This window comes from Myotis brandtii, unplaced genomic scaffold, assembly GCF_000412655.1.
Source record: "Myotis brandtii unplaced genomic scaffold, ASM41265v1 scaffold293, whole genome shotgun sequence".
Taxonomy (NCBI): domain Eukaryota; kingdom Metazoa; phylum Chordata; class Mammalia; order Chiroptera; family Vespertilionidae; genus Myotis; species Myotis brandtii.
In genome coordinates this window covers 1150308-1176585 of record NW_005361201.1, presented here as the reverse complement: position 1 = coordinate 1176585, position 26278 = coordinate 1150308, and the positions used below count along the sequence as shown (strand labels likewise).

At 38.1% G+C, this 26278-nt stretch overlaps 1 protein-coding gene across 3 annotated transcripts in view; it reads right to left on the bottom strand.

Annotated features, from left to right (window-relative positions):
- Positions 1-13369: 13369 nt before the first annotated feature.
- PRMT3 (protein arginine methyltransferase 3) overlaps positions 13370-26278 on the bottom strand; it is a 97735-nt gene continuing 84826 nt past the window's right edge. For 2 of the 3 annotated variants that reach the window (XM_005869402.2, XM_014542237.1), the window contains one exon: positions 13370-13498. In XM_005869402.2, coding sequence (XP_005869464.1) covers positions 13389-13498 — 110 coding nt within the window. In that variant the 3' untranslated portion in view covers positions 13370-13388. Of the gene's footprint in view, positions 13499-21752; positions 21907-26278 lie in introns of those variants that run through there. The other variant, XM_014542236.1, reaches the window with a different exon arrangement.

Sequence of the window (26278 nt, the reverse complement as noted above, 5' to 3'; positions counted from 1 at the left end):
CCCCCACCCACCATCATCTACTTGAGTATATATACTACAGTGCCAGGCACATAGCAGGCACTCAATAAATAGTGGTAAATGAATGAATGAAAAACAAATCTTTCCTAGAGAGTTTCTCCCTGACTTTTCAACACATGTCCCACAATTTAATAATAATGAGGTTTTCATCATCAAAATTATCACTATTTTTCCATATTTGAAACCTTGGTGATTTTTTTAAATCTGTCACATTCATTCATCTCCAGGTACCAGCCATTTGCCTAGTCCTGTGGATCCTCCCACTGGAATGTCTTCCCTGCCCATGGGCATTCCCCTGCCAGCCCTTAGCCAAGCTCTCATCAGGGGCCTCTTATCTCTCAGTCAACTGCAACCTCAGCCCACCCCATCAATTTTATTTAAATATGGTGCTCACTAAAATTGTAGGTTACAACTATAGTGTTTGATTGGAATTTTACTGTTTTCAAGGTGCTTTTACAAAACCATGTTAAAATAGTAGCAATTTAATGGCAGCTTGTGTGCCAGGCACTGAAATGATTCCCATGACTATGAGGAAAATATTTATTACTTATTTTATATTATAAATCCAGGGCTAGAGGAGTCTAAGTAACTGGTACATGATTACTCAGCTCCTAGGTGCAGATGTAGAATATGACCTCAGATTCTGTGACCTCTCCTCTGTGATAACATCCTCCATCTATCCTTTATCTGTAAGAGCTCCCATATTGGGGTTCCATACCTGGTGCCTCCTTGTCCCTCATCCACGTCCCTCCTTCTGCTGAAAAACATGCAGTGAGAATAAGGCTCTGAACTGAAAAGAAGATGGGCTCTGACGACAGACCTGGGTTCAAATCCAAGCTGTGTGATCCACAGCCAATTATTTACCCTCTCTGAACCTCAGTTTCTTTCTCTGTAAAATAAGGAAAGGTAAAATTATGACCTCATAGAGGTGCTAAGAGAACTAAACCAGATAGTTCACTTACTAGCATACTCAGAGTAAGCTATAATCATTGTTAACTATTATTATTTCTATTTCTAGTTCTTTATATATCAAAATCTGAACTCTATCCTCCTGTCAAGGCTGCATGTAAACTGGGCTCCTCTTTTACTCTCTAACTGCCTTTCTCTCTCTCTTTCTTTTTTTAATGTTTGAAAGCCACAGAACTACATTTTTAAAAATTTTTTAAAAAAAATACATTTTATTGATTTTTTACAGAGAGGAAGGGAGAAGGATAGAGAGTTAGAAACATTGATCAGCTGCCTCCTTCACACCCCCTACTGGGGATGTGCCCACACCCAAGGTATGCCCTTGACTGGAATCAAACCTGGGACCCTTCAGTCCGCAGGCCGATGCTTTAGCCACTGAGCCAAACCAGTTAGGGCCTGCCTTTCTCTTTATTCTACCAAGATGTGTCTTCCTGGAATCCTCTCAGTACATATCATAATCATTTTCATACTTCTAATTAAAAAAAGATGGATGCTCTTTGAAAAATGAAATCAAACAATACACAAAACTATAGAGCAAAGAAAGGAAATTTCCTGACCCCACCCCCCAGAAATAACCACTTCCTTATATCTTTGTGTAAGTATTGTTCTGAAATCTAATTTCTTTCACTTAACAATATTGAATAGACATATTTCCATGTCAGTGAATACAGATATCATTATTTATAACAGTTGCATAGTATGGCATCACATATGTTTTCTTGATGGAGTGTATTAGTTAATACTGCTCCATAACAAATCAGCCCCAAGCTCAGTGGCTTAAAATAGTTTTTATAAATATTATATATAATATATACTCTATGTAAATGATACAGATCCTATATAAATTCCTTCTAGAGCAGTGGCTCTCAACCTTGGCTGATTTGAATCATCACCCGGGAATCTTTTTAAAATCCTGATTTCTGGGCCTCATCCTCCGGAAATTCTGTTTCTTTGTTATGGGGTGGGGCCACAACTCCCATAACAAAGAAACAGAATTTCCGGAGGTTGAGGCCCAGAAATCAGGATTTTAAAAAGATTCCCAGGTGATTCTAATGTGCAGCCAAGGTTGAGAACCACTGTTCTAGAGCTACAGATGGGTATATACATCACATGTCTGCAGATTGGCCAGAGATTGGCTGACGTGGGCTGGCCTCAGCTGAGCAGTACTGCTTTACTTCTTACCTGCTCTGTCTATAGGTTGGCAAGGGTGGCTCTCCTCAGTGTGTGTCTCATCCACTTTCTAGGGCTAAGGAACCAACTGGGACATGCTGTGGAGTTTACAGAAACACAAGGGGGAAAGCAGAAACACTTGAGGCCTCTTAAAGATTAGGCTTAATGTTACTTCTGCCCACAGACCACTGCCCAGAGCTTACCACATGGCCAAGTACAAAGTCAGGCAATGCAGAAACAGACTTTGCTTATGATCAAGACATGTGAGTTCAGACTGGGGTGAAGAGACCAACAATTCAATCTATCACACAGATAGTTTGTTTCCATTCTTTAAAATTATGAGACATTTTGAACCTCTTTAAACATACACTGTTGTTTACTTGCCCAAATTTATATTCTTGTGATAAATTTCTAAAGTCAAATTGCTGTGCCAAAGGGCAATGCATTTCAAATATTGATATATATTGTCTAATAGTATGCTAAAAAGGATCATATAATCACTAGCAAAAATAACAGTGTAAGAGAGTGCTGGTTTCCTCATACTTTTACCACTACTAAATTTTGTTAATTAAAAAAATAAAATCTTTGCTCTGATAGAAGAAACATTACTTAACTATAGTTTTATTATTATTAGTGAGGTTAGAAATATTTTTATGTCTGTTGGCTTTTTTAAAATTTTTGAATGATCTCTTCATGCCCTTTACTCTTTTAAAAATAAAATCAGGTTTTCACAAAACTAGGATGAAGTCACAGATAGCTTCTCTTAACCCAACCTTTGTGGAATTCTTTGTGCTGTTAACTCACCACCATCCCTTTTCCTAAGGCAGAAGGCAATTAGCTAAGTTGGAAAGAAGGCAAAGCATTGAAGGGATTTGTGCCCTTCACTCGACTGGGAAAAGCTATGGATATGACAGTTAGAAGGTCAGAACCTGGAGCCAGTCGTTGTGAATGGTGACAATTCCTGCTCCTGAGGATGCTGACTCAGAAGGAAAAAGCCTATTGCAAAACCACTGCTATTTTTTTGATGACAAGAGAAAATATCTAACTACGGGCATGAGCATCTAAATGGTTTCTAGTTAAGGGTATTCATATTTAAATGTATGCACATCTAAAATCACAGTCCCAGTTGGCAGGTTCTGGTCAGGATGGCAAAACCTAAATCCTCCTAGTGTGGCTAGAAATGCTTTGAACTCAGGAAAGAATGTCAAGAGACCCTTCTTTCCCATTCCTTTGCCTTCTTCCATATCACTTGACAGGGAACCTGAGAGTCAAGGACACTGGCATGATTGGGCTGTAGGGCAAGTGGTTATGAGGATAACAACAATGATAATAACAGCTTACAGGCATATAGGAATTCCAGGTGCCTGGCATTGCTCTAAACACTTCACCTATATGTTAACTCATTTGAGTCTTGCAACAACCATATGAAATAGGCATTATTATTATTATTATTTATTATTTATTATTCCTATCTTATAGCTGAGGAAGTTGAGACAGGAAGTTTATATTTGCCCAACGACCCACAACTAGTAAATGGTGGGGCCAGAATTCAAACTCAGATATGACTAGAGTCAGTGCTTCTATCTCTTTGCTCCTGCAGGATGCTGACTGCTATTACATGAGAAAGGAAAGTTAGGTTTGAGGTTAATAAGGTCTCTACCTCAGCCCTTCTCAGGACCTATAATATGCCAATCTACATGGTGGGTTTTACAGAAGAAATTAACCATGCAGCATTTCCCAAACATATCTGAACCTTTACAATTTTGTTTCAGAAAAAAATTTTAAACAACGTATATTCCACAGACCACATGCTATTAAATACTAGTATAGAGAGCTTTTGAATCGGGGCTTGCATCAGCTCATTGAGCCAATTGTTAAATTTTCAGGGATTATGAAACCCAGTTGTTAAACTCAGTCATTATTAAAAACAAGAGGCCCAGTGCATGAAATTTGTGCACAAGTAGGGTCCATAGGCCTGGCCGGTGATTAGGGCCAATCTGTGGGGCAACCAGCAGGGTGATTGGGGGGGGGGGTACCCGCTGGCACCTGCCTTGGCAGCTCCTGCGTTGAGCGTCTGCCCCCTGGTGGTCAGTGCGCATCATAGCGACTGGTCGTTCTGCCGTTTGGTCAATTTGCATATTAGGCTTTTATTATATAGGATTAAATTATATAAACTTACAATAAATTATATAACCAAGGTAATGAATACTCAAAACTTATCACTTCTTAATTATTTTACTACACTTTAATATACTCTATGCTTTTAAGGTTATTTATGTCTATGTCAGTGTCTACATGGTGGAAATATCTGTATGCTCTTGAGCATCTCTTCCTAATTCTATGTTCAGTGACATCATTGTTGTAGCTTAAAATCAGCCATGGTGAGTATTTATACCACCGAAATTGGCAAAGGCTCTGAGTCAAAGCTCCATAGAGGGGAGGAGTTCTGTTTTTGGAGAACTAGGTGTTAAACATTTAACAGCACCCCACTGCAGACACATATGCTTAAAATATTGATGTCACTGTAAGTGCAATTTTTGGAAAAATGACTCAATGTTTTTAAATTTTGGTCTTCTATTTCTTAAGATTGCTTTGAGGGTTACCTAAACTAGACTGGATTATAGCAGGGGTCCCCATATCTGTTTGCATATCAGAATTACTAGACTCCTGAATGCCACTCAAGACCTATAGCATGAGATTCTCCTTGGAAGGTGCCCAGGGACCTGCACTTTAAATAAAGCTCCCCTAGAAATGCAGACCTGCATTTGGGAACAAGTGGTTAAAACCACCAGCAGAAAAAAATATGTAGACTTCTGGACTAACAAACTCTGAGGAGTTGTATTCTCTTCCAGCTGCAGCATAAGCAGCAAACACAAAATCAAGATTTCTCTTTCCAAAGAGTGACTTATTACATAGCTGAGGCAGAGAAAGGCCCCCCGCCCCCACCAGAGTTATTTGGTGTCTATATTCTCTACAGCAGCAATTTTCAACCCCTTTCATCTCATGGCACACATAAACTAATTATTGAAATTCTGTAGCACACACCAAAAATATTTTGCCAATTTGACCAAAAAAAAAAAAAAGGTACACTTTTGATTCATTCACCTGGGATGACTATTGTGTTGGCTATTGTCATTTTTTTATTTGACAGTTTAAGGGAAAAGAGGTCAGTGCCCTAAATACTCAGGTATTGCATGTTTTAAAATTCTGGTGGCACACTGGTTGAAAATCACTGCTCTGTAAGTAACTCGACAAGGAGAGGACCATTTTTCTAGGCCATGCAAAGGATGTGGAAAGAACTATTATGACATCACACTTTGTAATGCTCTTTACTATCACAAGCTGTCTTGCATCCCCAAGACACCTGGACGGACCACTGCAGGCTGTGCTAACCCTCTTGCTCATCATCCATACCTGAACAAGGCCAATGGCAAAAGCTAACATACTGCATCAGACCCCTGAGCCAGACATTCCAGACCATGCTCCACCTCTATCCAGCCCAATTCCACATCCCAGACCATGCCCCACCTCTATCCAGCCCTAACTCCACATCTCAGACCATGCTCCACCTCTATCCAGCCCAATTCCACATCCCAGACCATGCCCCACCTCTATCCAGCCCTAACTCCACATCTCAGACCATGCTCCACCTCTATCCAGCCCAATTCCACATCCCAGACCATGCCCCACCTCTATCCAGCCCTAACTCCACATCTCAGACCATGCTCCACCTCTATCCAGCCCAATTCCACATCCCAGACCATGCCCCACCTCTATCCAGCCCTAACTCCACATCTCAGACCATGCTCCACCTCTATCCAGCCCAATTCCACATCCCAGACCATGCCCCACCTCTATCCAGCCCTAACTCCACATCTCAGACCATGCTCCACCTCTATCCAGCCCAATTCCACATCCCAGACCATGCCCCACCTCTATCCAGCCCTAACTCCACATCTCAGACCATGCTCCACCTCTATCCAGCCCAATTCCACATCCCAGACCATGCCCCACCTCTATCCAGCCCTAACTCCACATCTCAGACCATGCTCCACCTCTATCCAGCCCCAAGGCAACTATCCAAGGGGTCAGATGGGCACTAGTTTTAGTTCAATTTAAAATGATATATATATATAGTCAAATCAATGAATACAAGGGATCATAAATAAGAGTCCCTCTATCCAGTCCTCTGTAACCTAACTCCTACCCAGAACGAACTCCTTTTAATTTGTTAAACAATTTTTTAAAATTTTCTCATGGTCACTTTTACATCCCTAAATAATGTTTATATATCTACTTTTTGGTGCATCCATTTTAGACACTGCTATCTTTCTCTGATTGAATTTTGCTTACTTTTACCACCCTAAACTTCCCAGTATCCATTACTCTCATTTCCATAACTAGAGGCCTCCTCCCCGCCGGCCCGGTCACCCCCAACTGCCCTCCCCTGCAGGCCCGGTTGCCCCCAAATGCCCTCCCCTGCAGGCCGAGTTGCCCCCAACTGCCCTACCCTGCCAATCATTTTGTGGTAGCCATCATGGACCACATGGGGCAGCCATTTTGTGCAAGGGCGTGATGGTCAATTTGCATATTACCTCTTTATTGTGTATATATATAGATTGGTTATTGTAAACATTTTACATGCACTTTTATCAATTATTCCATCAACACTAGGTTGTTTCAAGTTCTGACTTCATAGGAAAAATTTTAGGGTTTCTACTTTCTTCTCTGCTTTTCCATTTCCCCTCCCAGCTAATGTCTTCTGTCTCTACATTATTAATGCTAAATGGATTTCTGTGAGAGGCAATCTGCCCAACCATGCCTGAGATTTTGAGACTAAGTGGCTACTGTGATCTTTCTGGCTCAGCATATTCAGGATTGTCATCAAATGCCGGTCACAATCAAATGGCAGGAAACAGAACACAATTTTTAATTCCCTCAGCTATCCTTTTGTCTATTTAAGGAAAAGACAGGCTTTTTTTCTTTTCTGGATCACAGGAGTTGTCTCATTAAACCAAATACCATATAACAGCATGAGGATAGGGGCAGAGGAAGGTGTAAGGGGAAGAAATCCTATTAGGGTTCCCAGCAGGAGGGTCATTGGAGACACACACACTAATGAAACAGAGACCTGGGGCTCCATTCATGTTCCTGTGATTTCAGCTCCAGTTTCAAAGAGGGAAAAATGTGCTGTCTGCTTTCAGAAATCACTCCAAGGGCACTCAAACCACACAAAGATTTTGTTCTTTCAAAAACGTTAAGGATGGAGATGAGGATAAAAATACCACTTAAAAAAATCCTTGCTGTTACTAATGTTATAAAACTATTATCCATATGTATAAGTAAGGTTTTAAAAAATTATTTGATCAAGATTTCTCATTAGCTAAAATATTCCTAATTATTGACATTAGTTTATGAAGTTATATGTTGAATATTTTTGGAGTCACTCCTAATTTTGTCCTTGTTTCCTTACTGTTTAATTCATAAAGAAAGAAAATATTAAGTTTTATAAACAATTTGATTTTTAAAATAGTGTATCTGTGCAAGCAATTTTCACACCTATCATTACCCTTTGCCAATTCTAAAATATACCAAATTATTTACTTTGTGAAAAGGATCAAGTGCAAGTAAATTAAAAACTATTTAAATGTGTATATGTTGACTAAATGATCCACCCATATGTAAACCTAGGGTTTTTATATGGGGTCAAAACCATTTGATGGTCTCAGGCTGTGAATTTTAAAACATCAGTGGTTAGAAAAAAATAAACATTTAAACATGTACTAATATATTAGAGGTGTCTTAATTCAGAAAGGCAAAATAAAGTAATTTATAGATAACGAAATAAGTAATTAAAGAGGAGAAACTGCCATAGTATCATTGGTTAATTATAGCGAACCACCAGTCTAGATTATTGGGCAATACCCTTCAACAGATATTGACTAAACTCCTACTATATGCCAGTGCACAATACAGCAATTAATAAAATGAACAAAAATCCCTATCCTCCTGGAGCTCACATTCTAGTGGAAGGAAAAAGGAATAAAAAAGACAAACTGGTAAAATACAGATAGTACACTAAATAGCAATAAGTGCTAGGAGAAAAGGAGGAGCGAGGGGGATGGAGAATGTGGGTTTTACAACTTTAAATTGGACAGAGAAATCTCATTGAGAAGTAACTTTTTTTTTTATTGATTTTTTTTTTACAGAGAGGAAGGGAGAGGGATAGAGTTAGAAACATCGATGAGAGAGAAACATCGATCAGCTGCCTCCTGCACGCCCCCTACTGGGGATGTGCCTGCAACCAAGGTACATGCCCTTGACCAGAATCAAAACTGGGACCCTTGAGTCTGCAGGCTGACGCTCTATCCACTGAGCCAAACCAGTTAGGGCTTGAGAAGTAACTTTTAATGAATTTTTTTTTCAAAAATAATATTTAGTAAGAGTAGTGTTATTTAGCATTTTTACAAATCTCTATTACCTGGTTTAGTAGAAAGGACACAGCTGTATTCTTATAACTGCTTCTGCATTCAGTCTGTTTATGTTTTGGTTGAGATTCATAAGGAAAATATAGCCTCATATAATCTTCTTGAATACTAAGTCCAAGCTTGACAGGTAGTTTCTTAAAGGCCAGTGGCAATGTGAAACCTAAAACTTTATCAACAAACTTTTATTGTTCCATTAGAATCCAGTAATTTATCTTGTACTTTGAATGGATATTTGTGACATTACACATTTTTTGGGGGGTGGAGGGGGGAGCAGGATATTAGTTCCTTGAGTGATGCAGATCTTCAAAATGTTGATTCATCTTGTCATCCAGGATAAAAAAAAATCACCAGTTATTACTGCTGACCAGGTATAAAGCATACTACCACAAAATACAGCAACTTAGCATACTGAATATTTCAAGCTCAAGGAATGTGAGGAATGAAAGATGACCTTTTCTTTTTCTCTTTTGTTAACTCTTCTTATGACTTGTTGCTTCCCTGTAAACAGGTGAACCCAGTGTTCAACAGCCACCATGAGAACATATATTTGATCTGTCTGTATGATTCCTCTCACCTTCATGAAGGACTTTCTGACCTTCCCCTGAAGCCGCTCATAAAACCCTTCTGTGAGAGGTGCCTCCCTACACCAGCAGGAAAGGAGTATCTCCGAAAATGAAGGGACAGAGAGGAATCTGAATGATCGGGCCTTGCTAAGTTTGCCCCTATTTACTATACAGACCTCACCTTTTCCTGTCACATCTTCCCACGACTTGACACTCTTCAGCAAATCTGGCATAAAAAGTCAGGTGCAACTGTTTCTTCAGGTCTTTATTTCCTTCTGAAGGCTCCTGTGTCATGTAAAACTTCTATTAAATGCATTTCTCTGGCTAATCTGTCTTTGTTACAGAGGTTCCAGTTGAGAGAACTTAAAAGGGTAGAAAAAAAATATTTTTCCTTCCTTGTATGACTATTCTCAGTCTTTTTAAGAGCCAGCAAGCTCACAGTGGTGGATATATGTTTTCCGAAATTCTAATTTGAAAACCTGAATCTTCTTAGCGAAAAAATTCTATCGTTGTTTTATTTGAACAAGCTTACTCTTTTCTTTTGCAGGACAATGGCTATCACCGATTGGATCAGAATTATTTGCCCTACGCATCAGACATAAATTCTTTAAGCAATAAATGAGAGCTCCATGACTTATTTGTTCCTGGCAGTCGGGGCTACTTTGGACCACTTGTGCAATGCTGCACACCTGCAGAGTTGTTTTCTTGGAAGACTCCTTCCAAAATGCTCTGTTCAGAAAATACTGCTCTACTCAAAAGAGATGACTGTTCTACTTGAATGAACTCCACATATTACAACATTATAATGTTAATGTTCACAAAGTAAAATAGGAAAAAAATTTATTTTCTTAATGGAAATAAAAGAGAATCCTTGGGACAGAGTAATTTGCTATCAATAAACACCCATCTGTCACAGCATGAAAGGACATTATGTTACCTCTGTCAAGGGTGACAAAGTACTTATTTTTCACAGCAGTTCAATGGCAGAAATTCCAAATGAAGAGCTAATATTTGGACTCTGAAATTTTCATAAAATGTTTAGGTACACAAACTATGGTTGGGCTAGTTATAGTTAGGAGAAAACAATCAAGAGCCACTGGGTAAAAACCCCATGAAAATTAAACAATAGTTTTGAAGAATAATCATTTTTGATAAAACTTTTTTAAGTAGCAGAAAACAACGGTTATGTACATACAAGAAAGAAAAACAAAATAAAAAATTAGATAGTTTTTGTTACTTTAACAATCTATTAAACTTCTTACAGGCTTCCTTCTTTTTGTTTTATCACCCCACCCCACTCAACTTTGTTCATGAAGCCATTCCAAACAAAATTGCAAGTACTTTGAGTTGTACTATCTGCACCATACATTTCCAGTAAGGGTCTGAATACAAATTCACAGTGAAAACAAGCTGGCTGATTTAACCCAGTGAAAAGAAAAATCATGCTCATGAAGAATAACTTAAGAGACTATGGTCTGAAACACCATCGTTTGAAGGGTTATAAGTCCAGTTCTCTAATAAAGACCAAAAGACAATTTCTTTTCAATACAATTTTTGCTATATTAAATATTAATTTCGGTTGTAATCTTCCCACCCATTCATGTATTAGGCTAGTTTTTAATGAGGTTGACAATTCTCCAACTGAACTAATGTAAATGTCATATATTCTTTGGAGGGATTCTTGACTATGATGATGATGACACTATCACTTCCATGGACTGTTTCCAATGTGGTAACTACTGATCTAAGTAGTTGAAATGCATTAACTCATGAACTGGCACATTCATGGAGGGAGAGAGACGTTAGGAATGTGACTAAGATCACATAGCAAGTAAGACCCAGAACCAAGGCTTCAACCTACACATTGGCTCCAGAGCTCATACTTCTTACCACTGTGGCCTTGCCTCTGTTTTGTTTTGAAACAAACAAAACAAAAAAAACAAAATGCCAGTGATTAAACTGAAAAGAAGCATGTGACCCACCTCTTTAAAAATCCCTATTCTTTTAAAAACAATTCCTTTACGACTTGTTTATCAACATCAAAAAATCCCAAACAACCCAATTTAGAAATGGCCAACAGACATATGAACAGATGCTCAACATCACTAATCATCAGAGAAATGCAAATCAAAACTACAATGAGATATCACCTCACACCTGTCAGAATGGCTATTATTAAAAAGTCAACAAATAACAAGTGTTGGTGAGGATGTGGAGACAAAGGAATCCTCCTGCACTGTTGTATAGAAAACAGTATGGAGATCCCTCAAAATATTAAAAACTGAACTACCGTAAGACCCAGAGATTCCACTTCTGGGTATTTATACGAAGAAAAGTAAAAAACTAATTTGAAAAGACGTATGCGCCCCTATGTTCACGGCAGTATTATTTACAACTAGAGGCCCAGTGCACGACATTCGTGCACTGGGGAGTGGAGGGATATCCCTCAGCCCAGCCTGCGCCTTCTCGCAGTCCGGGACCCCCTCGAGGGATGTCCAGGGCTCTCGCAGTCCGGGACCCCTCACTCCTTACTGCCCACCTGCAGCGGAGGCGTGAGAGGCCACCACCCCCACCACTGCGCTTGCCAGCCGTGAGCCCGGCTTCTGGCTGAGCGGTGCTCCTCCTGTGGGAGCACATTGACCACCAGGGGGTAGCTCCTGTGTTGAGTGTCTGCCCCTTGATGGTCAGTGCACATCATAGTGGCCAGTCGTTCCACCATTTGGTAGATTTGCATATTAGGATTTTATTATATAAGATAGCCAAGATAGGGAAGCAACCTAGGTATTCATCAATAAATGAATGAATAAAGAAGATGAAGTATATACACACAATTAAATATTACTTAGAAATACAAAAGAATGAAATCTTACCATTTTTGACAACATGGATGGACCTAGACGGTATTATGGTAAATGAAATAAGTCAGCTAGAGAAAGATAAACACCAGATGATTTCACTTATATATGGAATCTAAAACAAAACCAGATTCATAGATACAGAGAACTGATGGTTACCAGAGGGGAGGGGGGCAGGAAGAATGGGTGAAAATGGTGAAGGGGAATGAAATATAAACTTCCAGTTATAAAATAAGCCACAGGAATGTAGTGTACAACACAGGGAATATAGTCTATTACACCATAACATTTTATGGTGACAGATGGCTACTAGACTTATTGTGAGGATCATTTTATAATGTTTATAATAAATGTTGCATCACTATATTGCACACCTTCTGAAACTAATGTAATATTGTATGTCAAGTACTTTAATAAAATTTTTATGCTTCTGATTTTATAAAAGGCCTTAATATTTTGAAATGTCATTTTATAATGCTAATGGCTGTTGTATACATTTTATTAAATGTTTTCTATTGTGCATTTCAAACTGAGTCAACGATAAATGACACAATTGTAAAGAGTGATAGATCAACAGTTACACATTTAGCTTTGCACAAAAATCTAGTTTGAAGAAGGCATTATGTTAGTAAATAAGTACACATTTATCCCAAACTTTAAAAACTTTTGTGAAACCTATAATAAACATATTGAAATTAGATTTCCTGGGCAATGCTAGAAAATCAAATGGCTAAAGAATATTTGCAAAGCTACAAAATGAAAACTACAGCACTACAAAGTAATCATATGATTTGTGTGATGCGCTTTTCCATATTTTAGTCCCTTACACTTGGTCTTGAATCTATTGTATACTGATATTCTAACAAATACTCCTCCTCAGAGAGGAAATCTGCAATAAAATGTGCAATGCCTTGTGGGTAGTTACTAGTTTAATAAAACATTACCCAAATAACAACTAAGCACTGTTTAAAATTTATAATAGGAAACTTTTAAACAATAACAAAGACCATGTCTGTTCCATATTTAGGCCAATTTAAATGATTTTCAATAAAGCTAAACTTAATGTAGGGGTCACATTTGGTTTGGTTAAATCTCACCAACCAGACTTCCAAGAATGTGGTTATGTAGGTGGATCACTAGGACCAGTGGATTCCCTTCCTTGGCTGTATTACATTGGATTCCTGCCACAATTCTACTGAGGGGACTCATTAGGAAAGGATCAATCATCCATGTGGTCACATAAAACAGCTCCCCCTACACCCACAACGCTCCCACCCCCACAAAAAAAACAACAACAACTGGCAATTAGTTGTGCTTTCATGGCTTTTTCACTGGAGACCATAAGTTTGAGTTGAATTATTCAATGTCAGGGTCACAATGAGAGAACGTGGATCTTTCTTATTCTTCTGGACCGTGATCTTTCCTTTCAAGGATTCACCTATAGAAGAAAGGCAAAAAGTATGTTTAAGAATTCAAGGAAAACAGTCCTAACAGAAAAGTAATAATGTACACCAGTACTTCTGTTTTTTTGTTGTTGTTGTTGAGATGTTTCACTAATTTTCAAAAACTTTTAAATTGTCAAATTTTTGAGAAAGAGCAAAACTTCAGTGGTCATGTGGGATTGGGGAGTAGTTTTATTGAACTCCTGAATACGAGTTCCTATGGTGAATCCTGAGCACACAGAAAGATACAAGATATGGTTCCTGCCCTCAAAGAGTTCACATGATGTCCAGGTAAAGGGAAATAGCTACACCAATAATTACACAGCAGGTTTATGTCTAAAGTATGCTGAGAGTGAAAATTGGGGATGGCTGAAAGGCAATAAAAGGCATGTTTCACAAGAATTTAATAAAAGAAAGACCAGAGGGCTAAAATCATGGTTAACTTAAGGAGTACACATGGAATGGCATTTAAGGGAGAAAACACATGTTATAGAGAGCCTTCAGAACATGACATTCTCAGGTACAGAAAACTATAGTTGAGAAAACATAAATTTATATTTTATAGAGTCACATGACAAGGCTGTTAGCCTTGAAGGTGCTAACAGTGTAAATGGAAAACAGAACCTACACAGGTGAAACAGTAAACACAAAAAAACATTACATATTTGTTTTAAATGTAAAAACTGATTCCCTAAAATCTTATACCGTATGTTCCAAATTTTATTTTATTCCAAAATGAAATTATATATTATATCTATGTGCTTTTCTGAGTACAAATACTTCTCATTTAAGTTTTTTTTCATTTATTTACCAAGAGCTAATTAAAAATAACAAAAGAGATTAAGTTGTAACTGATCACCATTCCCTGCTTTAATAAGAGTAAGATCATCCCCAATAGTAGCAGGTATAGCTTCACCATCTGGACGAACACACAAAGAGTCCATATAAAGTGACTAAGAGATCTATATAAAACTATCCAAGGACTGAATATTTTTTTTTAAATGGGTGAGAATGTCTTTATTTTTATAGTTTCCTTTTTTAAAATATATTTTATTGATTTTTTACAGAGAGGAAGGGAGAGGGATGGAGAGTTAGAAACATCGATCAGCTGCCTCCTGCACACCCCCTACTGGGGATGTGCCCGCAACCAAGGTACATGCCCTTGACCGGAATCCAACCTGGGACCCTTGAGTCTGCAGGCTGATGCTCTATCCACTGAGCCAAACCGGTTAGCGCCTGAATAAATATTTTACTTTTTTTTTTTAACTGCAAGTCCCCCAACATTAAGAGATAATGAATCTGGATGTTTTTCAATATGGTAGTGAAACAGCACAGTAAAACATATCAAAACCATTTAATAGTTAGATTTATTTTAGAGTATAAAGATATCATTACTGATACATTCTATATATCCTACAGAAATGGTAAAGCTGACATAGTTTTCCATCACTAGACATATCTATCTATCCTATCTAATAATAGAGAAACATGGTAATTAACCGTAACTTCGTTACCCTTCCCATTGGTTAATCAGCAGGATATGCAAATTAACTGCCAACAAAGATGGCGGCCGGCAGCCACGCAGCTGAAGCGAACATGAGGCTTGCTTGCTCCAGTGATGGAGGAAGCCAACGTTCTCCGCCTGCTTCGCCCTGCTCTAAGCTACACTCTAAGCAACAAAGTTGCAATTATAGAAGCTAAACAAGCTCCAGATACCTGCTTTCAGCCAGCCACAGCCTCAGAGCTGGAGCCAGCTCTCAGCTCCAGTGACAGCTATAGAAGGTAAATAAATCCCAGAATAAAAAAAAAGAAAAAAAGGAGAGGCTGGGAGCTTCAGTAACCCACCAGCCTGAAAACAGCCCTCAGGCCCTCACCCAGACTGGCCAGGCACCCCAGTGGGGACCCCCATCCTGAAGGGGGGGTGGCCAGCTGCAAACAGCCATCAGTCCCTCATGTAGGCTGGCCAGGCACCCAAGCAGGACCCCTACCCTGATCCGGGACACCCTTCAGGGCAAACCAGCCGGCCCCCACCTGTGCACCAGGCCTCTATCCTATATAGTAAAAGGGTAATATGCAAACTGACCCTAACAGCAGAAAGACTGGGAATGACTGGTCACTATGACACACACTGACCACTAGGGGGCAGACGCTCAATGCAGGAGCTGCCCTCTGGTGGTCACTGAGCTCTCACATGGAGGAGCTCTGCTCAGCCACAAGCCAGGCTGACGGCTGCCAGTACAACAGTGGAGGTGGGAGCCTCTCCTGCCTCCTCAGCAGTGCTAAGGATGTCTGACTGCAGCTTAGGTCTGCTCCCCCCTGGCAAGTGGACATCCCCGGAGGGCTGCCGGGCTGCCAGAGGGATGTCTGATTGCCATCCTGGCCCAATCCCCTGGGGAGCAGGCCTAAGCCAGCAAGTGGTCACCCCCGAGGGGTCCCAGACTGCGAAAGGGCACAGGCCGGGCTGAGGGACCCCCTACCCCTGAGTGCACAAATTTTTGTGCACCGGGCCTCTAGTCTATATATAATAGAGAAATATGCTAATTAACCAGGACGCTGTAACGAGTCGACCGTACAGGAGGAAGTTGCGTGCATAGTGTTGGGGGCGGGGTGGCAAGGGCCTCCACCTGCCTGCGCTGGGGGAGGGCCTGATCAGCAGCAGCCACGGCTGCTTCAAGGGCAAGAGAGGGAGGCAGGGCCAGACCAGCAGTGGCCGTGGCTGCTCTGGGGCCTGGGGAGCGAGGCAGGGCCGAACTGGCCACTCGAGGGTGGGTGGCGCCGCACGATTTCGAATCACACGCTGGGCTCCTAGTCTTTGTGATAAAAGAAGAAACCCTATTAACTAAGAATTCAATATCCAGCAAAAATCTTTTAAAAATGAAAGAAAAATAAGGCCTTTTTTTCAAAGAAATAAAAGATAAAACTTTTTCCCAGTAGACCTGCACTACAGGAAATGTTAAAAGAAGTTCTTCAGACAGGAGAAAAATGGAATCAAAAAGAAGCTTGGATCTAGACAAAGGAATAAACAAACAATGCCCGAAACGTTAGGTAAGTGATAAATATAAGACTTTTTCTTCCTTTTTCAAATTTATTTAAAAGGTAATTGACTGTTTAAAGCAAGAATTGTAACAACATATGTGGGATTAAAACATTTAGGGAAATGTTTTATAACAATAGCACAAAAGATGGAAGAGGATAAATGGAAGCCTATTGCTGTAAGTCTTAACTACAAATTAAGTGGTGTAATATCATTTGATGGTTGTTTGTAATAATCTAAAGATGCAGGCTGGAAACTCTAGAGCATCGGTTCTCAACCTGTGGGTCGCGACCCCTTTGGCGGTTGAACGACCCTTTCACAGGTGTCGCCTAAGACCATCCTGCATATCAGATATTTACATTACGATTCATAACAGTAGCAACATTACAGTTATGAAGCAGCAACGAAAATGGTTTTATGGTTGGGTCACAACATGAGGAACTGTATTTAAAGGGCCAGAAGGTTGAGAACCACTGCTCTAGAGCAACCATTATAAAAACAAACCCAAGAGGTATGGCTAATTAGTCACAGGTAGAGATAAAATAAAATAGTAAAGAATGTTTAATAATAAAAAAAAGAAGAAAAGAGGGGTAAAAGACAGAGGAGATTAAAAAAAACAAACAAATGGCAAACAATAGAGTTAAATTCAATAACATTGGTAATAATATTAAATGTAAACATGTCCAACTTACTTTATAAGGATATAGGTTAAAAGTAAAAGAAGAAATTCTATATAAACATTAATCATAAAGAGGTTGGAATGGCTATAATAATTCAGACAAAGTTGACTTCAGGAAAAAAAAATATAACCAGAGATAAAGAGAGGCATTTCAATAGAATAACTTGTTCAATTCATAAACGACACATCATAAATTTTTGTATGCACAGAGCTTCAAACTGCATGACACAAACCTGACAGACCATAAAAAACAAAACAAAACAAAAAACAGAAAAATCTACAATTATGGCTGGAAATTTCTCCTCTTCTTTGTTGATAACTGTAATAATTAGATAAAATCAGAGAGAACATGGAAGACTTGAACTATTACCAACATGACTCGATTGACATCTATAGAACCAAGATAGATCATAGCTGGGTCATAAAAAAAATCTTAAACAATGTACAGAAAGCATACATAATATGTTCTCTGACCAAAACGTCTGTTCTGACCACTTTTAATTAGTATTCTATTGGATGCCCTAGTAAGGGCACTAAGGTGCACAAGAAGAAAAAAAAGGGATATAAATTAGAGGAAAAAAGACATAAAACAATCTGTATTTGTAGATCACATTTCTTATATATAGAATATTTTAAAGCAATATGAAAAAAAAGCTACTAGAACTGTAAGATGGTTTAGCAATGTCTTAAGATATAAGGTCAATATAAAAAATTTAGTTTTATTTCTATACATTAGCAATAAGGGATTAGAAATTGAAATAAAAAACCAACATAGCATTTACAATAGTATCATACAAATATACAATACTTGAGATAAATGTCACAACATATGTGCAAGATTTAGAAACATAAAACTATGAAAGAGTGCTAAAGATGATCTAAACTAAATTGAAAGACACATTTTGCTTATGGATGAAAGACCCAATATGGTTAAAATGGCAATTCTTCCCAAAGTAATACATACATTCAACACAATCCCAATCACAATCCTAACAGGGTTTTTGGGGGGTGGAAATTAACAAGTTGACTTTAAAATGTATATAGCAATTTAAGGGTTCTAGAATAACAAAACCAATTTTGAAAAAGAACATACATCTAGATCAATGGGACAAAATAGAGCCCAGAAACAGACCCATCTATACACATATGGTCAATTAGCCAAGGTAATTAAATAGAAAAAGGACAGTCTTTACAAGAAATGATGGTGGAACAACCTAATACATATTTGGAAAAAGATAAACTACTAATATTAAAATTAACATAAAACATACCATAGACCTAAATTTAAAAGGCCAAATTATAAAAACTTTTAGACGAAAACATACAAGAAAATCTTCGTGATGTTAGGGTAGCAAAGATTTCTTAAGATACAAAACTTCAAAAAAACATTAAGACCATGAAAAGAAAAGCTGGGAATTGGAATAAATATATTAGCAACACATATATTTGACAAAGGACTTGTATCTATATAAATAAAGATTCTGAAAACTCAATAATAAGATGACAAACAACCCACTTAAAAATTAAGCTAAATATTTTAACTGAAACATCACAAAAAAAATATACGAATGGCCAATGAACATATGAAAAGAGGCTCAATATTATTTGTCATCAGGTAAATGAAAATTAAAAGCATAACATCACTACATATACAATAGCATGGTTTAAATTAAATGAACTGACTTTTTTTGTAAGTGTTGGCAAGGATGTTGAGCAACTGCACATACAATGGTGGTAGATAATGTTAAATAGTACAGTCATTTTGAAAAAAAATTGCCAGTTTCTTATACAGTTAAACATTCACTTACATTAAGACCTGATAATTCTACTCCCAGGTATTTTCCCAAGAGAAATGAAAACATGTCTGCACAGTGAGAAGGCCAGGGAGGGTTGGGGGGCAGGAGGGAGGGGGGTAAGAGATCAACTGAAGGACTTGTATGCATGCATATAAGCATAACCAATGGACATAAGACACTGGGGGGGTAAGGGAGGCCAGGGGATTGTCAAGGGCGGGGGAAAAAAAAAAAGGACACATATGTAATACCCTTTGTAATACTTTAAGCAATAAAAAAAAAATGTCTGCACAAAGACTTTTAGACGAATGTTCATAGCAACTTTATTAATAATGATCCCTAACAGAAAACAATCCAAAAGTCTAGCAGCAACTGAGTGCGTAAGTAAATTGGAATACATCCATACAAAGGAATACTACTTGTCAATAAAAAGGAACCAAGTACTGATACACAGATGAAAGCATGCTGAGCAAAAGAAGCGGGAGTACATCCTGTGTAATTCCACTGATATAAAATTCTGAAAGAATACTAATACTTTAATATTAGTGATGCTAATTAGTAATGTTACTATACAGTAATAGAAAGCAGATCAGTGTCTGCCTTGCTCTGGGTACTGGAGTTGGGGATGTCCACACAAGGGTTCAATAAGGAAACTTTTTAGAGTGACAGAAGTATTTTATATTTTTACTAGAGGCCTGGTGCATGACATTCATGCACTGGGGAGGAGGGGTGTCCCTCAGCCCGGACTGCACCCTCTTGTAGTCTGGGATCTGTTGGGGGATGTCCACCTGCCAGCTTAGGCTCCCCGGGGGGATCGGGACTAAGCCGGCAGGCAGACATCCCTCTCACAGTCTGGGGCTCTCACAGTCCAGGACCCCTTGCTCCTACTGCCCACTTGCAGTGGAGGCAGGAGAAGCTCCCGTCACCACCACTGCGCTCGCCAACTGTGAGCCCAGCTTCTGGCTGAGCAGTGCTCCCCCTGTGGGAGCGCACTGTACACCAGGGGGCAGCTCCTGCATTAAGTATCTGCCCCCTAGTAATCAGTGCGTGTCATAAAGACTGGTTGTTCTGCCGTTTGGTTGATTTGCATATTACCCTTTTATTATATAGGATAAGGGTGGTGTATATATTTGTCAAAACTCATCGAACTATACAATATAAATGTGAATTTTTATTGCATGTAAATTATAGAATAAAAATTTTTAAAAAATATGGTGTTTTAGAACTAAACACAGATACATATATAATGTAGAAAAATTTAAAAATCTGTTAGGAGATTCAGTACATGGCAAGTTGGGCATTTGGAACCACTGAGGAAAAGGATTCAATAAAAACGTGTAAACATAGTAATGCTATATTTTAAAATATGAAACCAAAGTCAGAAACCAAAAGGAAAAGGTTGAAGATTTGACAATATGAACAAAAATTCCATAAAGATACTTTAAAGAAAGGCAAACAAATGAAAACAATGTTACTTTCACTTCTTAGAATATCAAAGAATAAAAAACAAGTCTGAATTTTGAATAAACTCCTTATGATGTATTACCAAAAGTGGGACACCTTAATAAAAGGCGCAAATGTTCATTTTACTCTGCCATTGTCATCAACATTGGGTGTTATTAGAAACCAAACCATCTTCCGCAAGTCCACGTGGTGGCCCCATCAGCTTTGCCAGCCTCCCTCAGAGGGAGATGCCAAAAGAAAATACTACCTGTTGTTTTGTCTCCCACTTCAATAAGATACTTTTATTTATTACTAAATAAATGAATAAATAAAGAACATAAAACAATTAAAAACACCTGATATTGAGATAAACAATCATCAGAATCGGATTGCTTTGATTTGCATGTCAATGATTATCTGTGGTGATGAGTATCATTTAGAATGTCTAACCACTATCTTAAAAAATCCTTTGTGATCTGGCTATGGTGGCTCAGTGGTTGAGTGTCTACCTATGAACCAGAGGTCAGGGTTCGATACTCAGTCAGGGCACATGCCCAGGTTGTGGGCCGGAACCCCGACGATGCATGTGCAGGAGGCAGCTGATCAATGATTCTCTCTCATTATTGATATTTCTATCTCTCTCTCCCTCTTCCTTCCTCTCTGAAATCAATAAAAATTTTTAAAAAATCCTTTTTACATTTATTTTAGGGACTTTCTTGTTGATGTATGTGAGGTATTTTTACAAATATTTCCATTTGGTATGTATATGCTAATGATTGCTCCTCTTTGATTTAAGTTGCCTCTGAAGTGTTAAAAATATCTAAGTTGGCTTGTTTGTAAATGTTCTTTCAATCCTTAGTGTAAGGATCAAAGAGGAATGTTCCAAGGTGCTTATAAAGCAGGTTTTCAAGTTCATTTCAGGTTTAGAGGATATGCCTACAAGAGCTCTGTGCATTCCTCAATTTAGACATAGAGCCCAAGTCAAGATAAACTATTAATGGATATTTTTGTTAAATTTTCACACAAAAAATTTTAAGCATCACTATTAAACAAGCAAAACATCTGAATAACTTAAAAGGCAAAACATTGCCTTATAATCTCAGTATAATTTTCATGTCTTAAAGTGAAATACAAGTAAAATAGCTAGTTTTACAATAACCTTAATTTCAAAATGAGGGTGCAAATACCATCTATTTAAGTTAATTAAATAGCAGGAAGGGTCACAGTAATAAATACATAATTCACACTGCTGAGCTCCCTTCAATTGTTTAGGACAGTGTCTGTAGCACCAGAATAGATCGGAGTAATTAATCAGTGTCAAATAGATATAAAATGACTGATGTTGTTGAGCATGTATACTGTGGTGAGAGCTGCAAAAGACATTCTCTATGGAGCTGAGCTGTACCACCTTGTTTAATCATCGGCAGACGGCTATTAGGATACCACAAAGCAGTGCTGCAGTTCAATCAAGAACAAAATTAATTTCATTTCATGTGGTTTAAATTCAGTGGTTTTTAAAAGTTATTTTCATCCAGAGCAATGACATTTCATTTCCCCAGAAGGAACAAAAAAATTCATTATTGTCACTAGTAAAGCTCAGAGTTAAAAAAATAAAAGAAAAAATAAATGGATTCTCCATTTAAAAACTTACTAGGTATATACAGAGAAAGAGAAATAGCCTGATTTTAATCATATTTCCAAAGCCAAATAACACAAAAATGATCTGGGTTTTTTAAGTAAACACTGCCACATAAGTTTGTAAAATAAAATTGTACATTAGTATTTTTAAAGGAAAAAGAAAAACATACGACCTGACTTTAACATTAAAGTAAGTGTTCTCTAACTCTTTTAAGAGTATTCATTCTTATTCCCACAATGCTGGAAAGTGCTCAAATGTTTAGAGCACTTCTTTTGGGATTTTTTTTTAATTACATTGTAAATAAAATAACAAACAAACAAAACAAAAACAAATTAGACTCATTATTATACAGTTCCATTTTGCTTTTAGCCAAATGTAGAATCTTAGTCTGGAAAAATATTCACATTGTCTTTCCTTACTTTTTTATTTTTTTAAATTATAAAACGTATTTATTGCTTAGAATGTTTATCTTTTTTTAAAAAATTGTATTTATTGGGGTGACATTGGTTAAAAAAATTATACAGGTTTCAGGTACACAATTCTGCAATACATCATCTGTATATTGTTTGCTACTGTTGACTTTGTGTGGATGCCTTTATCAGGTTGAGGAAGTTCTTTTATTTCTAGTTTGCTTGAGTATTTATCATGAGTGGACATTGAATTTTATCAAGTGATTTTTCTAGTCATTGGTGTGATCATGTGTTTTTTTTATTCTGGTAGCTTGTGGATCACATTAAATGACTTAAAAATACTGAATAAGCCTTGCATTCCTGGAATAAACCCCTCATATGGTAATGTCATTGTTCTTCTTATAATACTGCTGGATTCAACTTGCTGGTATTTTGTTGAGGATTTACGCATCTATATTCATAATGGGAATTGGTCTGTAGCTTAATTTTCTTGTACTATCTTTGTCTAGTTTTTGTTATCAACATAATACTACTCATAATTTTAGCTCTCTTTATTTGAAAGAGACTGCATAGATTTTGGTGTTATTTCTTTTTTAAGTGATTGGGAGAATTTGCAATGAAGCAATTGTGCCTGGAGATTTGTTTTATGGAAAAATTTTGATGCTGGCTACCTGTTTTTGTAAATAAAATTTAATTGGAACATAGTCACATCCACTCACTTACCTAATAGTGTTTATCTGCATCTACTAAATTCAACTTATGCATCAACAGTGAAATCAAAACTGTAGAATTTTATGAAATATTTTAAATATATAGAGAATATAATGACTACCTGGGACCCACTACTCAGCTTTGTCAAATACTAACATTCTCCTACAATTCCTTCAATATTAAAAATAAACAGTTCAGATATCTGGCACTGAACCCCCTCCATAGCCTTCCCTGATCTTCTTTCTGTCTTTCCCCAAAGGTAACCACTACACTGAATTCAGCGGTTATCATTCTTAAGTGTTACTTCTTACCTCTACTATGTGTGTATGTATGTTTTTAGAATTCACATAAATGGTATATTGCAGGAATCATTCTGCCACTATTTTTCTGCAATGTTGCTTTTGATAGACACACATATATGATTTATCTACTATATTTTATTGTATGCAACTACCAAATTTATCTATCTTCTACTGATGGACATTAAGGTTGCTTCTAATTTTTCACCTCTACAAACCACTGCTGTGAAAGTTCTTGTACACAGATTGTGGGAGACACTGTCAAAACACATGCCTAGAAAAAAACTGTGGTTGTAGAGATGGTTCATGTACTCTTAACTTGATGGTATCAAAATGTTTTCTAAAGTTGTTGTACCAATTAAGACTATCAGCAGCAGAGTATAAGTTATATTTGTCTACATCAGTGATTTCCAAAGTGGGCGCTACCGCCCCCCCGGTGGGCGCTGCAGCGATCCAGGGGGGCGGTGATGGCCACAGGTGCATTTGGGGGCGATGAGTAACTGCTATTAAAATTTAAAAAAAATTAATTTCCAGGGGCTGAGTAATATTTTTTCTGGAAAGGGGGCGGTAGGCCAAATAAGTTTGGGAACCACTGGTCTACATTATTGTCAGCACGTGGTGCTGTTAAATTTTATGTATTTCCCATCATAATGATGAATAAGAAACAGTGTCTTATCATTTTAGTTATCTTTTTCCTGAGTTACTAGAGATGTTGGATAACTTTTCACTGAAGTTTGTTGTACATTCAGCTTTCCTACAGTTGGGGAAGCTTTCAGAAAATTGAAACAAGAAGACTTATGTAATAAGCAGCTTAAATTTTTTTTAAAAAGGTTTTATAACCAAACTCTAACTTTTGGAGCTAAATGTGTAATATGGAAGAACTATGGGTGCTCATATAAGTGAACGACCAATGAGATATAAAACAAAGGAAGGTAGAAGTGACCAGTCCTTGAATACTGTAGGATTTGAGGAGATAGAGACAATTGAGTGAATTCCAGACAAATATATTTTGAATATGCTAACTACTGAAGAACATTCTCTTCTATTTATACTTTACCTTTATGGTAATATTACTCTTTAGTCAGTTGGGAAATGAAAATATTAGATTTTCTTTTGGTTATATTTGCAACTTAGTAAATACTAGTTATCGTTAAAGAAAAGTTTTCTGAATTCTTCTGTGGTACTCAAAATAGTAAGTACATAATATGTGACATACATTTTAACTGGCAGATATTAGATGTAAATATAAGTTTTCTTTTAAATTACTTCTTTAAAAGAAATCTTACCCTTAGCAACAGTATGGATGGACATGGAGAATATTATGCTAAGTGAAATAAGTGAGTCAGAGAAAGATAAATACCATTGATTTCACTTATATGTGGAATTTAATTAACAAAATAAACAAATAAACAGAAACAGACTCATAGATATAGAGAGCAGACTGACAGCTGTCAGATGGGAGGCGGGTTGGGTAAAAAAGATGAAGGGAGGCTTGACCAAGATGGCGGCATAGGTAAACACCGGAGACTGCTGCCGCAAACAACCACTTCAAAAATACAACTAAAAGACGGAACGGACATCACCCAGAACCACAGGAAGGCTGGCTGAGGAGAGACTCTTCAACTAGAAGGAAAAACAACAGCATACCAAGGCTCAGAGGAGGCGCAGTGCGGAAAATGCTCAGGTACAGAGGTGCGCGCGCAAAGCGGGCTGGTGGCTGAGGGCGCGGTTGTCGTTTTCAATCAGGAGGGAGTCTCAGACTCTGAGCTCCAGATCTGGGCGAGTCTCTAGGGACTCAGACTCAAACGGGAGAAGCGGGATTGTCTGGCATCAGTTGGAACGTGAGGGCAGCTTTCTCTCCGAGGTTTGCAGCGGTTCCTGGGGTTCTGAGAAGCAGAGCCTCTGGGAACGGGACTGAGAGCAGCCATAACCGCTCCCTCCACCCGCCCTGTTGAGCCCGCCCCGCCCAAGCCCTGCGCAGAGCCATTTGCCAGATCGCCTCAGGCAAAGGCTAGATTAGCACCTCCCCAGAGGACAGAAGTTTTCCGCGGCAGACACAGCTGATTCACACAGCCAGTCGGCCTGGTGGTCAAATCCCTCTAGTATTAACTACAACAATCAAGGCTCAACTAGAACAAGACTGCGCACAAAGACCACTAGGGGGTGCACCAAGAAAGCATAAAAAATGCGGAGACAAAAAAACATGACAGAAATGGAGGATATAGAGCTAAAAATCGCAATTTTGAGGGCTTGCAAAAATGTGCTAGAAGCTGTCAATAAACTTGAGGAGAGAGTCACGAAAACTAATGAGACCCTCGATGCTATGATAAAGAACCAACTAGAAATTAAGCATACACGGACTGAAATAAAGAATATTATACAGACACCCAATAGCAGACCAGAGGAGCGCAAGAATCAAGTCAAAGATTTGAAATGCGAAGAAGCAAAAAACACCCAACCGGAAAAGCAAAATGAAAAAAGAATCCGAAAATATGAAGATAGTGTAAGGAGCCTCTGGGACAGCTTCAAGCGTACAAACATCAGAATAATTGGGGTGCCAGAAGATGAGAGACAGCAAGATATTGAAAACCTATTTGAAGAAATAATGGCAGAAAACTTCCCCCACCTGGTGAAAGAAATGGACTTACAGGTCCAAGAAGCGCAGAGAACCCCAAACAAAAGGAATCCAAAGAGGACCACACCAAGACATATCATAATTAAAATGCCAAGAGCAAAAGACAAAGAGAGAATCTTAAAAGCAGCAAGAG